Here is a 16801-nt window from a genome sequence, read left to right as displayed (position 1 = left end):
CCAGACTATTAATGAATTCTTCTTAAAGGCAGTGGACACTATTGGTAATTACTCAAAATAATTATTAGCATAAAACCTTACTTGGTAACGAGTGGTGGGGAGAGATTATGGTATAAAACTTTGTGAGAAACGGCTCCCTCTGAAAGGATAGTTTTCCAGAAAGAAGTAATTTTCCACGAATTTGATTTCCAGACCTCTGATCAGATTTAGAATTTGAGGTCTCAAAATCAACCATGTAAATGCACACAACTTCGTGTGACAAGGGTGTTTTTTCTTTCATAATTTCTCGCAACTTCAACGACCAATTGAGCTAAAATTTTCACAGGTTTGTTATTTTATGCACATATTGAGATACACCAAATGAGAAGACTGGTCATTGACAATAACCAATAGTGTCCACTGTCTTAAAGTCTGGAAATCGTATGATGTGTGATTGCTCAGGATTTTTTCCCGCATTTGTGATTTTGTTTCTTTTTTCAAAACTTTGAAGTTCACTCACCAGTAAATATATTTTTCGAGTGTGTAATTTTTTAAATATAATTCAATAAGACAGGGTTGAATTCATGTTGATGATGCTGCATAAAAATGCAAGACGTAGAGATGTGATTGTGTAAATTAATTTATTTTTCTCTTCCCTTATCGCTTTTGAGGTTTTTTTTCTCTTGACAACTCATAAAAAACTATATTTAATTGCTTCAAAATATAACACGTTAGTTCACAAAGTATGATATTCACAAAAATTCACAACACATGTAAAGATGAATCTTAGTGACATCTGTAGTGAAATCACTTGTAATGTGCACACCTTGCTGGGTGTTCAAGGTGCTGTAAAACAAAAATAAATGGACAGACAAAAGACAAGATCTAAGATTAAGTGATAGAGAGTTCCATATGCGTGGTGCAGCTGAAGAAAAAGACATATGGCACCATGGGTTAAGAAACGCACTTTTGAATATGTACAAATTGTATTTATGTTGATTTTGTTAGATAATTTCACAATAATATTGTCGTTCATTATAATGGAAGAGTATTTATCATTAGTTGAGAGAGTCCTTATACATTGATTTTATTCCCTCCTGTGTATATTTATAAAAGCAGTCTGAATTAATCATGCATACATAAAGATATATTTGTAAATAGCGATCATGTACATGAATAGTTGGACTGAGTTTGAGATGCTTTGGAATTCCGTTTTGGTAAACTTAAACAGAGGCTCATGGTGTTGCTCCCTAATCTTAGTTGTGCCATTTCCAGGGGTTAGTGCTCCAGTGTGTTATACAGTGTAGTGTGCGTTTTAGGCGACTGGGTGCTTACATGGTTACCATTGACTCGCAAGCAGGGCAGATATTAGCTTTTTGTAATTTTGGCTGGTAACCTGTTTCTGTTAAGCAAAACTTGTCTGTGCTTTTTTATTACAGGCTGTATGAAATTTGGCCCAGGGCTGAACTTGATGGCTCTACTAACTGTATAAGCAATTGGCAGTGCGGGTAATTCTGCGCACTGGCAAGCATATTTCACAGGTTAGCAGGGAATGTTTGCTTTTGCCCGTGCGAACACCACGTTACTAGGCATTCTTTGCTTACACAGCTAGCACATAATGCGGCACTTGTACAACAAGCAGAGAATGATAATCACAAGCGCAGACTTTGGCAGTAGGAAGAGCCTTGAAATTGGGCCCCGTGCAACCTGCTCTAGGTATTTGAAACTTGCGATGTTGAAGCTAAGATAGGAGTTTTTTAATCTATCATCGGCCACAGTCTTGATTCAATTTTGAAGTGTCTTCTTGGATAACTAAACACTCAGTAATACAAGAGCCCATGTCTTCACATTGATGGTTTCATTGGTGAAATGTAACTTAATGAACATTGCATCCTGAGCTAAGAGGTTCAGTGTTTTTTCAAATCCAAACTTAATGTTAATGTTACTTGCATATTCTTTTAGTAAGTTGCGTTTCACTTCTAAGCTTAGGAGCATCGTCAGACTGCTTGGCGACCATGTCCAATTCTGAACTGTATTTTATACGCTTTCTTGGTGGACATAGAGGGCGTTGTAGGCAGGGTTTGGACTAATTGGTCATAAATGTTTTAACAGGAACATTTTATCCTGTTGTATCATTGTATCCTGTTTTGTGTGTAATATTTGGCTCTAGAATTCAAGAGGATTGGATTGAATATCTACAAAAAAAATGATGTACATTTCACATGAAATCTTTTGTAATTAAATAACATAAATGAAATGAAACAGTGAGAATAGTAATTATGCATACAAACATACTATCACCATTTTAAGTGGGAAGTCTATCCCATCGCCACAAGCCAATGTTTTGAGAACCATTAAAAGTTGAATGTCAATTAAAGGTAAATGTTTTGATTGCACTACTGAAAATAAAGTTGACATGTTATACAGAATCTTAAATCTTGCATGTGTTTAATGAGTAATTAATTCCTGAGCATATTTGCCATGATGTGAACATGTGTGTAAACAAAAAATGCAAATTAAGGTTTGACACTTAAAATGAAAACTTGAATCGGTCAAAGGATGTGCAACTTTGTGAAAACGTAAAAGTCTTATGTATGTGAAATGCTGAGCCAGTGATATGTGCTTCAAAGCATAAAAGGCAAAATGGAATCTAGCCATTCGTCATTAGTAGTATTTGGTGTTAATGAAAATAAAACTGGTTCGTGTTTGGTTCTGAAACTTGTTGAAAGTGTTAACAGTAACAAAAGTTTGGGTTTGAACAAAGAGAAATTGATTGGAGTGGGACTTGAACCAATGACCTTCTGGTGTAACCACGAAAATAGGTTACCACAGAAATAGGGTACGGCGAAAATAGGGTACCACGAAAAAAGGGTACCTTAAAAATAGGGTACCTCAAAAATAGGGTACCGCAAAAATAGGTGACCTCGAAAATAGGGTACCTCAAAAATAGGGTACCGCAAAATAGGGTACCCACGAAAACAAGTTACGGCAAAAATAGGTTACCACGTAAAAAGGGTAACGCAAAAGTAGGTCACCACGAATTTTTTTTATCGTGAAACGCAAAAAAAAGGTTACCACGAAAATAGGGTACCGCGAAAATAGGGATCCTGGAAAATAGGTTACCACGAAAATAGGGTACTGCAAAAATACTGGCGCCCCAGGGTTTCGGGCTCGGTTCAACATTCATTTGTGCCACATCACCTTGTGTTACTGATTGCTTCTATTCTTAAAGTCGTCAAATATTTGGTGATCATGCAGGGACTGGAAGCCCAACACCAAAATGAGATGTTTGAGACAGGAGTCAAAATACTACAATTGGTTTCACCTTATTTATTTCACTAAACATTACACATCTTTGTTGTCGAAGGGTTGTACAATAATCAGAGTACATCATCATTCACTTTTTTACTTTTTTAAAGATTTAATTTCGAAATGTATTGGAATGTTTTTGAGACTGACTCTTATGATATTATTAAAGTAGCTTATCATTGAATACATGTAGGTGGGTTTGAATTCATAACACCAAACACATACACAATTTGGAAAACATTTACTTAACTCTTTAGTACAACACAGACCAATTTTATACAAAACAAGCATTAAGATACAAAAATAATTGATTAATTAAAGTGAAAGACAAATTTCTGTTCTTTTGGTTATTCCCTTTCCAATCAATCAGCAAGTTCTCTACTCAAAGCTGTCCCACTTGTTTGGGATTTGACCCTTGACCTCTACATTCTAAAGACGATTTCTTACCTGCTAGACCACCAAGCCCGTCCGGTGATAAGTGCCCAGTTTTTGTAAAGGCTGTCTGCACGCAAACTTGCTTAGCACATAATAGTACTGCTTAGTAGAATCAGTTTACCAGCCAAATGTACATTAAGTTTGAGTTGTTGTGGCTGGTGCCCCACTCAATTTCGACTTGGCAAAAAAAAAATTGTCAAGCAGTAATTTTCTGCTTAACCGCTTTTAAAATGATATTGGACCCATTCATGTATGACACTCATGATAGTTATTTGCAGGAAGGGATGTTGATTTCAGAAAGATAGTCCTAACTTAGGACTAGTCCTAGTACTCTTAGGAGTTTATACAAAACATAAGGCTAGTCCTAAGTCAGGTCGAATAACTAACTCGAGATAACACTAGTCTTAACTCTTTGTGAAATCCACGCTGCCGTGCGATAAAGGCCCTCGCCTTCGGCTCAGGCTTTTATCACATGGCAATTCGACCCTGCCAGCTTTAAACGGCCGTGTAACAACTCGTCGCTACCCTTTTATTCCCTTAATGCTTATAGGGTAAAATCATACCGAGTACTATACCATGAATACAATCATTACATGTACATTGTTTTTAAACAAAAGTTGATATGCCAACCCTGTACATGACTGTTTTTAGTAACTGCCAAAAAAAAAAAAACTTACAGTACTGCGTAGGTATTTAAGTAATTTAGGTCCACATAATTAAAACCAACAAATAAAATTTCCAGAACTTTAAACAGATTATAATTATGTCAAAGTATATTTACATTTAAGGAAGCTGCAAAGTATAATATTGCAATTTTAAGTCTTGTTTAGTTGACAGTCTGCACAGTTACCAATACATCAAACATAGTCAATGGATGGATTCCAAGCTATATTGTTACTATTTAAAGCATTCAAAGTACGTCTCCACAGTGGCTGAAATGTGATTGATAGCATGTCCCCCAGAGTATCAGTGGTGCACATCCAAGCAGAACGAATGACCAGATCAGCGCACTCTGCTGCTTTGTAGATGTTACCCTGATATATGTGTAAAAAGGAGATATTAGAGATCAAGTTAGACCAGCAAAGATACAAAGTTCACACTATGTTCAAGTTCAGGTGAATGAATTCAGGCTGCCTGGGTCATGATGCTGCTTAACAACTTTGCTTAAAGTTCTAAGTATCTTGTTTTTGTGTTGCTTTTTAGATGTTAGGCTACAATCACATAAAAAGGGGGAATATTAAAAAACATAGACCAGCAAAGATACAGTTAGCCAGGGGTGTCTGGTTGTTTTTTGGACACCCTGTTTTCGATTTGGACACCCTGTTTAATCTGTCGAGGTAAATGTATTGAAAGTAAACAACTTGTACACCCAGTTTTTAAATTGTCAACAAACGTTCATTGAACCTTGTTATGGAATCTATGGTACTGGGAGATAACTCACAATTTAACACGGCTGCTGAACTTGCAAATCAGTATCCACATCAGGGCTATAAGAAGACCAAACAGCTCTCTAGTTTAACAAAACAAAAATGGGAAGAAAGATGAAAATGGGACAATTACTGAATGATTAACAAAAAAGTCAAAGAATTTATAAAATGTTTGAGTTAATAAAATGATTTTTAAAATGTAAAAGAATGATTTTGTTTGTTGCGCTTACCTTCCCTCTTCTAAAGCTAGGGGGTTTATCATCTCGTTCTTCATTTGCTGTCTGGTTTGGAACGTCAGTACAGCGATTCCAACAGCACATAAACACATGTGTACCGTGGCTGTAACATGCCAACACATAGAGTCTATTGGAAAGCAAAAGCACAACAACATTATAATAATCTTTTAATAGTAACATTGACCGGCGCCTTTGAATGTTTCTTCTTTTCAGTAAAGTGCGCCTTATAAATGCTGTAGTTTATTATTATTATTATTATTTATTTAGTTAAGCAAAATTAATATTTTCCTGTGCTTAGCAGGTTTCTGTGCTTACAGGCTGTATGAAATTTGGTCCTGCTTATCGGGCCAACAAAAGTATTCCTGAAACCATATGAACTCCTTAGGAGTATGCAGCACCGGCATTGACATGAGCGCACAGGTTGCTTATCATTCACAGCAACCATCTCTGCTCTAGCAGGTACCTATTTACTACTGAGTGAGAATCAATTTTGTATTTTGATGTCTTGCCCAATCCTATTCTTTTTTTATACTGTGTACAAAATCATGTCCGCATGTCAGCTGTTTTCCACCGATGCCCAGTCCAACCACTAAAAGCATACAATCTTATACAGTAATACAAATATTACAAATATTATTTTACAATTATACAATATTACCACAGTGTACAAACAAACAATAACATCAATGAGGAGGGAAAAGAAAGTTGAACTTGCAAAGAATTATTTTTTTTTAAGTCTAATTTAAAAAACAAAGTCAGAACATGCTCCTGTCAGTCATAAACAAAGTTTGAGTGTTAAATGAAATCCTTTGAAAGTAGTGCACACAAAATCATATGCTGATTAGTACAAGGAATAACTTGGAAAAATTATCTAACAGGAGCTGGAAGCTCATTCCATAGTTCTGTACCTAGGTAGTTTAAATTTATCATCCGTATGGCTCTAGTGAACTTTAAAGCCATCAGAACTTTAGTTCAATGTGATTGACGCATGGGAAAAGGCATGGTTTGAATCTCAATATTTGATTATCAGTTTGACAGAACAATAAGATCCTTTGGTTGTCATCACTTACCAACAGCATCGCTAGACCACACGATGGACGAACACAGAAAGCTTGGAATCATGTAGACTGGCTAATGATCAACAAAATAAACGTGAAGAAAAATTTATACCTTTGTTTATATATTTAAAAATTTGATTAACTTGATATTTGATGATCTGAAATCTGCATCTAACACTATGATAAGTGGCTTGATTTGAGGAAGTAAGAAAAGATAGAATTAATACTTACAATCCAAAGATAAGGATCTGGGTCATTTAACTGCAAGAAAACAGGAACAGAACGGTCATTGTTTTATAAGTCTCGCATACTTTATTATTTGGTATTACAGGCCTAAAACTAACCAACGGTACCCCATGGCAATGCCGTGAGGTTTTTGATGTTGTGCCCTTTGCAAAGTTCCAATATTACAAGTTTACAATTTCCTCCAAAATTCAGTATTTTTCAGCAAGGTATATGTTGGGTGATGTTTAAGTATGAAATCTACTCCTTTTACATAGCACCATGTAATGGTTTACAAAGTACTGTGGCACAATATGCAACCAATCAAACAAGAAACACCAAGGCGAACCCCATCACTTTTCGATAAGTGCACTGGGTTCTTTTACAGGCATTACACAGCACACAGCTTTACGTCCCATCCAAAGGACGAAGCAATAGTGATTAAGTGTCTTGCTTAAGGACACAAGTGTCAAGACCGGGACTGGAACCCACACCCTGCTGATCAGAAACACCAGGGCCCAATTTCCTAGAGCTGCTAAGCACAAAAACTTGCTAAGCATGAAATTTATTCCCCGATAAAAACAGGATTACCAGCCAAATTTCCATTTGTTGCATAGCGATTGTTACTGGTGTTCAGCTTTTGTTTGCTTATCCTGAAAATCACATGGAAATTTGGTTGGTAAACCTGTTTTTATCAAGGAAGAAATGTTATGCTAAGAAAATTTTTGTGCTTAGCAGCTCTATGAAATTGGGCCCTAAGCTGAGTCTGGGGTCTGGGGTTCTTATCCGCTTGGCCTCGACAAATGAAAGTAGAAACCTGTACCTGTACAAATGCAGCCAAAGCAAAGAATACAGCCATGACAGCATTGATACCAGACCACAGCCAACGATGCGGAGTTGTGACCTTGCCATCTTTGGTCATGACCTTTGACTCGTTGTCTGACCCCAAGGATAGGTTGGGCTTGACCAAACCGGGGCCAGTTAATGAGTCCATCTGTAAAAAAAAAAAAAATTATAAATATTTTGTTACTTGCTAAGACTAGAATAGTATTGCCTAGGAGAAACAGGTTACAGTTTTCATTGTTGTGGCTGGTGCTTGACTCAATTTTTGCTAGGCAAAGAATTGTCAGGCAGTATCGTCCTTTCTATATCTAGAAACTATAAATAAGGCTCGATGTGATTGTGAGCCTTGTACTACTGTTGGACTCAAACTTTTTGAACCGCTGTATCGAGAGCTTTATTTGTTTTTAAATTGGTCATTGACAGATCAATATATTATGGCCTACCTTTAACTTTTTATTATATAGCCAGCAGTGCCAGCACTAATTCCTTTTTGTACTATAATACACGTGCACCTGTCCTTAACTTTCCCAACACACATTCACAACTTTCTTGTGAGGCATCCCCATTCATTGTAGTATCCCTCCCGTCATATGTGGAGATCATCACCATGGAGATAAAACAAGTGTTATCTCATCTATTTTATTAAATTTACATAAACCATACATTCACTGTACCATATGGCACAATGGGTGCGATGAATGTGCCACAAAGAAATAGTATTAAACTATGCCTAAACATCAAAACACTGATTATCGTTCTGCATACTTTAGTTTATTACCAGGTCCAGAGGAAGGATCATTAATTGAACAGCACAGAGTCACTAGTTTCTTCCAACAAATACAATCCATGATCAAGTTGGAGGACTCCACAATCGAGGCCTAGCAATGGTCCAATCCAATCCAATCCAACAGCCTCCATGCTAATAATATTTTAAACACTCGCTATCTAACAGCCATGCACTCAGCATAGCCATAGTGCAGTGTGCACAAAACGAGTTCAGTTTGCTAGAGCCTATCTTAATATCTACTATGTAAAATTGCTGGACGAAATCGTTCAGTGCTGTTGATCAATAGTTACCTTATTACCGGCTACAGTTGGTGATGTTGGGATCCGAGCTGAATTATGCAACCATTTGGCCTGGTGATTAATATTTACACAAGCACACCGGGCCTGCCGACAGAGTCGAATCCAAGAGTAGAGGGAAAGACCCCGAATTAAGAAGAAAATTGTTGTTGTTGTTTTGATGAAGCGCCCTCTGTTGTCGGTGTTTATATTTTTGGTCAAACCCTCGTGCTTCCTTGAATTGAACCATGAACTCACACCTTGCTTGACTCGCAGCTGAACAAACTTAGTAAACTTGGTAAGTTTAAATTTATCATTACAACCATTCTCAAAAACACTGTTCTATACTTCTCAGTTGCTCTCAAGATGTGTTAAATATCGACCATACGTGTTTATGCTCAATACTTGTGTCAAACCATGGAGGAATAATTAGAATTATTCCTCCATGGTCAAACCAACAATTGTGTCGAACTTGTCCTTGATAGTTTCTGTGACACATGTCACTGTACGTGTGTGTTCACAGTTTTCAGTATACAAATAAACAAATGTTGCATGCTGTGACGAGGTCCATGGCGTTTTGTACACTCGAGGGGGAAAATGGAACCCGTGGCGAAGCCGAAGGTGCCATTTCCCCTCGAGGGTGTACAAAACCCATGGACCCCAGTCACAGCGTGCAACAATTGTTTTGTTATACCTGTGTATTATAACTGTTGTTATACCTGTGTATTATAACTGTTATTCCTCTTCTCAAAGTTCTGTTGTCATCTTCAAACAATACGAAGGACCTTTAATTGTTAAATAAGCAGACGAACAAGAAACAATTCCCTCAAACCCGCAGTTGTTTCGTACACATCACTGGAAATCGACCAACGCCTGGAACGATCAAGATGATGTACACCGGTGTATACTTCTAGAAACTATAAGGCTACCCTGTGAGCCTTATAGGGGTCTCATACTTAGGGCCTTTTTAATAGACGTTTTTCAAATCAGCGTTGATGGGTGAAAGTTTTGCGACTGTTAGCCAGCCAGAACTGAAGTTTCATGTGTACTGTACACCTAAGCTTTCCCCATCCTACTCAATATACATTCATAATGCTTGTATTTGGGGTTTGCCCCCTGACCCCCACCAGGCTTCACCCCTGGACCCCATCAGGGGCCATAAGGCCGGCCCCTGGACCCCAACCAATAAATTGGTTTGAGCCCCCCTCAAAAAACATAATCCTGGGTGCGCCATTGACCACACGGCAACGACCCTGCAAGGTTTTAAACGAACGCTTACAGAATTTTTTTTTAAAGTTCACAGATTGACAAATAATTTACAGGGTATACAGAAGATAATGGCGAACATTAAAATAATATCAATTCTCGATTGCGAGAACTGCAGATTTATTTTAAACACATGTCATGACACGGCGAACTGTGGGAAAACAAAGGGTGGGTTTTCCCGTTATTTTCTCCCGACTCAGATGACCGATTGAGCCTAAATTTTCACAGTTTTTTTTATTTTATATATAAGTTGTGGTACACGAAGTGTGGGCCTTGGACAACAGTGTTTACTGAAAGTGTCCAATGGCTTTAAGAACGAGTCACTTCACTCTTTATTCCCATTCACAAAATGTCCTTTTGTTAAAAAATTCAATAATAGACACTTTGAAGCTTGAAAAATTCAAGGTTTGAATGTTGTTTTTTTTACTTTGTAAGAATCTGGTTGTGTGTACGCGCGTGCGCTTCAAACTAGATTACGCACTGTTACTAATAGCTATGAATTGCACGTTCCGCGTACGCGTGCACCTGACACACAGAATCCAGTCGGTTATAAACAGCTCCAGCTGGTCATTATCAACCGTTTAAACACCCCAACGTGACGCGCTCTCCACCAATAGGAGTAGCAAAAATTTCTGGGGTATTTATGAATATGAAACACAAAAATGAAGCGTGTTCTGTGTCATAATTCAGTGATTTTCATATCAACGGTTTGTCGAAAATTTATTTAATTTACATGGTCAATTTTTTATATTTAGATATATATTTTTTTAAACAGTCATGTTTTGTTTGTCTTCGTCGTTGCGTTTAAACTGTTTTTTTAGTGTGCGATTGAGCCATTATAGTCTTTTCAATTTAAAAAAATCTTTACAATATATCATCATATCGACGATATTTAACCGTCAAAACTTGCCAGTCAAAATTTTTTATATAGTTCAGGGTGAGCATGATACGGAAAGTTATATACGGAAAGTGTATTTTGATTTTGACTTAACTTGACTTTACTCTAATGTTTGAAGAAAAACAATTCTGTTTCCAGGTGACTTTAATTATATAATTTTTTTTTTTTGGTGTATGTTGAGTATGAGATCTATTGTGTACAAACTTCAACTCCAAGTTGACCACCCAACTTCGAATGGGCCGCCCAACTTCGAATGAAACACCCAACTTCGAATGGGTCGCCCAACTTCGAATTGGCCAACTGCGAATGGGTCGCCCAACTGCGAATGGGCCGCCCAACTTCGAATGGGCCAACTTCGAATGGGTCGCCCAACTTCGAATGGGCCAACTTCGAATGGGCCAACTTCGAATGGGCCAACTTCGAATGGGCCAACTTCGAATGGGCCAATTTCGAATGAGCCGCCCAACTTCGAATTGGTCGCCCAACTTAAACTTGGCCTGCCCAACTGCGGCACAGTTGTTGTTTATGTTAAATGGGCCTGCCCAAGTGCAAATGGGCCTGCCCATTGGTGGTGTTAAATGGGCCCGCCCAAGTGCAAATGGGCCCGCCCAACTGCGGCTCAGTTGTTGTTGGTGTTACATTGGCAGCCGATAACGATGCATTGTCAGCGAAGTGTAGCAAACTAACATTCTACCCTTGTTGATGTATTTTAACCCACTACGATACTACTAATTTGACAGGTGGTATATCGTCTGGTGAATACCATCGATATGATAATATATATCGTGAAGATTATTTAAAATTTAAAGTAGTGCTGGGCGAATAGTGAAATTTTGGTTTTCGGATACCGCTGGCCAACTATCCGAAATTAACCGGATATTCAAATAGTTTTTTCGCCGCTAGAGGGCGCTATTAAAAAAAATAAACAAATATATATATATTTCTTTGCTGCTAGAGGGCGCTATTCGTTTGTGAATGAGATCTTATGAAGATTGATATTAGTTTTAGACAATGTCACTCGGTTCATTCATAAAAATCACGGATCTAATTTAAAGATGGCGATTTGCTTTTTCTGTTGATCGTAATTGACTCTACGTGAAGAAAAACTTTTGTAATCTTTGAACAAATAACATCAGAAATGTCATTGTTTTAACTCTTCACGGAGGTGAGCATAGTTAAATACTTAATTTATGCCGTTTTATGCCGTCTTAATAGAAGTTTCATAAGGTTTCAGACAAAACATTCCTATCAGTTGTCGCCTGATGTCCATAGATATTCGGATAGTAAAGAATATCTGGTTACTTGGTTGTAATTACAGAACTATTCAGTTTATAAATAGGTATCCGCGCCCATTATGGATATCCGGTTAAGAAAAAAAAGGCATTCGCGGTTTCGGATAGGAAAACCTATTCGCCATTAACCGGATATTCAAATAATTCGCCCAGGCCTAATTGAAAGTATCCTTTAGAAAGGGCCAACAATTGCTCAATCTTACGCTGAAAACAGTTAACGCGCAACGAGGAAGACAAAACAAAAACATGACTGTGTAATGTGTAAATTAAATAAATTTGATACAAACGCTGATATGAAAATCACTGAATAAATAGCCATATTCCATGAAACCGAACTCGTTATATTTTTGTCTTGTAACTGGTTCTGATGTAATTGAATCATATTTGTACCTGAATCGTTAAATGTTGCGATCTCCAAAAATCTAGTGCCACTATTTTTATTCCAATGCTTTCACAATTGTCATCACACATGCATGTTACGTAAATATCCGCGGTCAATTCGCTTGTGCCATCACTTGGCTGTCAACACGACCAATGCAGATTGCAGGGTGTGGCTTAGTCTTAGCCCAAGGCGTCAACAATCAATTTACACAAAGCACTAATGCATAATTAGCCAACGGTACCGATCATTCACATCTTGGGCCAAGACTATTTATTCCAAATGCAGGAATACGCTCTCTGTTGTCCATGATGTACTAGCTCTGTGAAAAAGCAAGATGGCGGCCGACGGCTTTGCCCCTTAGAGATAATTTTTCCTTGATCAAAATATTCAAAAAGCGAGTTGATGGCAAGTAGTTGGACCCGTATTTTAGTGCGTCGTCCTATCATGGTCTAGTCTTGTCACAAGAAGGTAGTGCTTGATATTGGATAGTGTACTGCACTCAATTGTAAATCGCTAAAGCGCGCCCTTATTTGACTGGAAAGCTTGACTGGCTAGCTACTATCTTATCAGACAGCGTGGTGATTTCTGGCCAGGGGAATTTCCCCTACAGCTTCGCACATCTAGCGTGGCCAAAGCAACACTCGGTTTATTCATCCCCTAATAATAAAGTATGAGCATTCCATTGGAATGAGGTGATGGATACTGCTATGTGATAGCAGCGCTGTAAGAAACATCAGGCCTTCCTTTCATTTTAAATACACACAACACATAAACGTTTCATGAATGTTCGTCATGCTCTGGCACTGCAAAGAGATAAGAGACCACCAAGGCTAGATCGTGTTGATAATATCGTCATATCGCCCAGATTTGGTGTATTATGTTGCGCCCAGAAAGATATTTCATAAGTTATGTTGTCCTTAAACTATCAAAAGACGAAACGAACTTTGTCAGGGGGCTACTCTGACGGGGGCGACTTTGTTGGGGGCGTCATTGTTAGGGGGCGATATTGTACCTGGAGGGGGCGAGCTTGCTGGGTGCGACTTTGCAAGGGAAAAACTTTGTGGGGGCCACTTTGTCAGGGGGTGAGATGACTGTTTTCCGTACTACCTAGAGTGCCTATTATATGTACCAGTGATAGCTATTGTACAGTATTTTGACTGCTGATGGTGAAGGCATACTATTGCTAGGTACTAGTGGTCTGGGAAAACTTTCCGTGTTCTGCCACCACTTTTTCGCTTATGTTTACAAAAAGGAATATCACATAGAGTAATTCCAGGCGAGGATCCAGGGGGGGGGGGCCAAGTGGGCATGTGCCCTCCTGGGTAAATTAAAAATTAAAAAAGGCGAGAGGAATGATGCCTTTTCATTTAAATTTTCTGTACCAGAATTATCTCAAGGCCCCAACAGTATTTTGTGGACAAACTTTTACTGCATTATTTGTATTACTTTTAAGTCATTTCAGATAAAGTAAAAGGGTCCAATAAATGTCTCCGGGAAGGCCTTAGATTGCACCTGAGAGCATCTACGAAATCTACGTCATGCTTCACGCTCGCAATTTCAGATAACAAAAAACACTTATTGACAATGTCAGCGTAAATTCAGTTTATTGTCAACTAGAGGGAGAAGCATCTCACTGATAGACTTTTAATGTGTGATTAAAGCTTTCTTGGAGTCGCACGTTATTGTACATAAGTTTTCCAGTAAAATTAGATGACTGATATTGATAAAAAATGCTTAGTGTTTCTTGAACTTTGTACTTAGGCACATGGAGGCTTGATTTTTTCGGCACAAAAACTCCAAAATCTCATAGCTCCCGTGGGCTTCACCCCCTGGACCCCCACCGGTGCTTAGCCCCTGGGCCCCACCCCTTAAATTTCTTTCAGCAAAAAACAAAGTATGACTACAAAGTTGTGCCTTCCGGTTAAAAAAATCCTGGATCCGCGCCTGAAATCAGATACTATTTTATTTCAAATTAAGTGAAAAACTGGTGGTAGGTTCTGGGCAATTTCTGTTTTTCTGTGCTTAGTAAGTACTTGCGCTGACAACCTTTTCATTATCTTGTCTTTATGCATCTAGATGTACACATACGCAAGAGAGCCAGTCCTAGCATAGTCGGATGTGAGTGACTCCGGGCTTCCAACAAACCTTGGTGGTCTTAGAAGAATCACTGTTTGTATCAGCAGGTCAGTTGTCATAGTTATTGTAGAATTGTTAAACCGCCCTCTACAGATTAATTTCACTCATGATCTATTATTATTATTGTTGTTGTTGTTGTTGTTGTTGTTGTTGTTGTTGTTGTTGTTGTTGTTGTTGTTGTTGTTGTTGTTGTTGTTGTTGTTGTTGTAGTAAATCTCAAACTTTCGCTAATGCACCAAGTCCGCCCTGATAAAATGTCTTCAGTAGTATCTTCTGTATCATTTGAAAGCATAAAATCAACAAAAAAAATTTCACCCAAAATCTGAAAAATCGACCCATACCGGCATCACAGATTTTTGGGGATTTTTGACCAAAAACCCAAACTCACAAAATTATTAATAAATCTCAAAATTTCGCTAATATACCAAGTCCGCACTGATAAAATGTCTTCAGTAGTATCTTTTGTATCATTTGAAAGCATAAAATCAATGAAAAATTTTTCACCCCAAATCTGAAAAATCGACCCATACCGGCATCACAGATTTTTTTGGATTTTTGACCAAAAACTCAAACTCGCAAAATTCTTAATAAATCTCAAACTTTCGCTAATATACCAAGTTCGCACTTATAAAATGTCTTCAGTAGTATCTTTTGTATCATTTGAAAGCATAAAATCAACGAAAAATTTTTCACCCCAAATCTGAAAAATCGACCCATACCGGCATCACAGATTTTGGGGGATTTTTGACCAAAAACCCAAACTCACAAAATTCTTAATAAATCTCAAAGTTTTGCTAATAAACCAAGTGCGCACTAACAAAATGTCTTCAGTAGTATCTTCTGTATCATTTGAAAGCATAAAATCAACAAAAAAGAATTCAACCAAAATCTGAAAAATCGACCTATACCGGCATCACAGATTTTTTGTGATTTTTGACCAAAAACCCAAACTCACAAAATTCTTAATAAATCTCAAACTTTCGCTAATATACCAAGTCCGCACTGATAAAATGTCTTCAGTAGTATCTTCTGTATCATTTGAAAGCATAAATTCAATGAAAAATTTTTCACCCCAAATCTGAAAAATCGACCCATACCGGCATCACAGATTTTTTGTGATTTTTGACCAAAAACCCAAACTCACAAAATTCTTAATAAATCTCAAACTTTCGCTAATATACCAAGTCCGCACTGATCAAATGTCTTCAGTAGTATCTTCTGTATCATTTGAAAGCATAAAATCAACGAAAAAAATTTCATTCAAAATCTGAAAAATCGACCCATACCGGCATCACAGATTTTTTGTGATTTTTGACCAAAAACCCAAACTCACAAAATTCTTAATAAATCTCAAACTTTCGCTAATATACCAAGTCCGCACTGATAAAATGTCTTCAGTAGTATCTTCTGTATCATTTGAAAGCATAAAATCAACAAAAAAAATTTCACCCAAAATCTGAAAAATCGACCCATACCGGCATCACAGATTTTTTGGGATTTTTGACCAAAAACCCAAACTCACAAAATTATTAATAAATCTCAAACTTTCGCTAATATACCAAGTCCGCACTAACAAAATGTCTTCAGTAGTATCTTCTGTATCATTTGAAAGCATAAAATCAACAAAAAAAAATTCACCCAAACTCTGAAAAATCGACCCATACCGGCATCACAGATTTTTGGGGATTTTTGACCAAAAACCCAAACTCACAAAATTCTTAATAAATCTCAAACTTTCGCTAATATACCAAGTCCGCACTGATAAAATGTCTTCAGTAGTATCTTCTGTATCATTTGAAAGCATAAATTCAATGAAAAATTTTTCACCCCAAATCTGAAAAATCGACCCATACCGGCATCACAGATTTTTTGGGATTTTTGACCAAAAACCCAAATTCACAAAATTCTTAATAAATCTCATACTTTCGCTAATATACCAAGTCCGCACTGATCAAATGTCTTCAGTAGTATCTTCTGTATCATTTGAAAGCATAAAATCAACAAAAACAATTTCACCCAAAATCTGAAAAATCGACCCATACCGGCATCACAGATTTTTGGGGATTTTTGACCAAAAACCCAAACTCACAAAATTATTAATAAATCTCAAACTTTCGCTAATATACCAAGTCCGCACTGATAAAATGTCTTCAGTAGTATCTTTTGTATCATTTGAAAGCATAAAATCAATGAAAAATTTTTCACCCCAAATCTGAAAAATCGACCCATACCGGCATCACAGATTTTTTTGGATTT

The 16801-nt window shown here is 37.4% G+C and overlaps 2 protein-coding genes across 3 annotated transcripts in view; one reads left to right on the top strand and one right to left on the bottom strand.

The window, feature by feature from the left end:
* Positions 1–3289: 3289 nt before the first annotated feature.
* On the bottom strand, positions 3290–8711 carry LOC139943793 (transmembrane protein 220-like). The gene is made up of 7 exons (XM_071940607.1): positions 8587–8711; positions 7490–7660; positions 6676–6705; positions 6457–6517; positions 5381–5513; positions 5165–5233; positions 3290–4757 (listed from the first exon to the last, which is right to left on the bottom strand). Exons 2-7 carry the CDS (start codon positions 7658–7660, stop codon positions 4634–4636), a joined length of 588 nt encoding a protein of 195 aa, XP_071796708.1. The 5' UTR covers positions 8587–8711; the 3' UTR covers positions 3290–4633.
* A 95-nt stretch (positions 8712–8806) lies between these two features.
* LOC139943875 (uncharacterized) overlaps positions 8807–16801 on the top strand; it is a 59546-nt gene continuing 51551 nt past the window's right edge. For both annotated transcript variants that reach the window (XM_071940744.1, XM_071940743.1), the window contains exons 1-2: positions 8807–8869; positions 14486–14592. The gene's annotated coding sequence lies outside the window, so the exon portion shown is untranslated. The remainder of the gene's footprint in view (positions 8870–14485; positions 14593–16801) is intronic.

Source organism: Asterias amurensis, chromosome 11 (genome assembly GCF_032118995.1).
Source record: "Asterias amurensis chromosome 11, ASM3211899v1".
Taxonomy (NCBI): domain Eukaryota; kingdom Metazoa; phylum Echinodermata; class Asteroidea; order Forcipulatida; family Asteriidae; genus Asterias; species Asterias amurensis.
The sequence above is the reverse complement of the archived record's forward strand: the minus strand, read 5'-3'. Positions and strand labels throughout refer to the sequence as shown.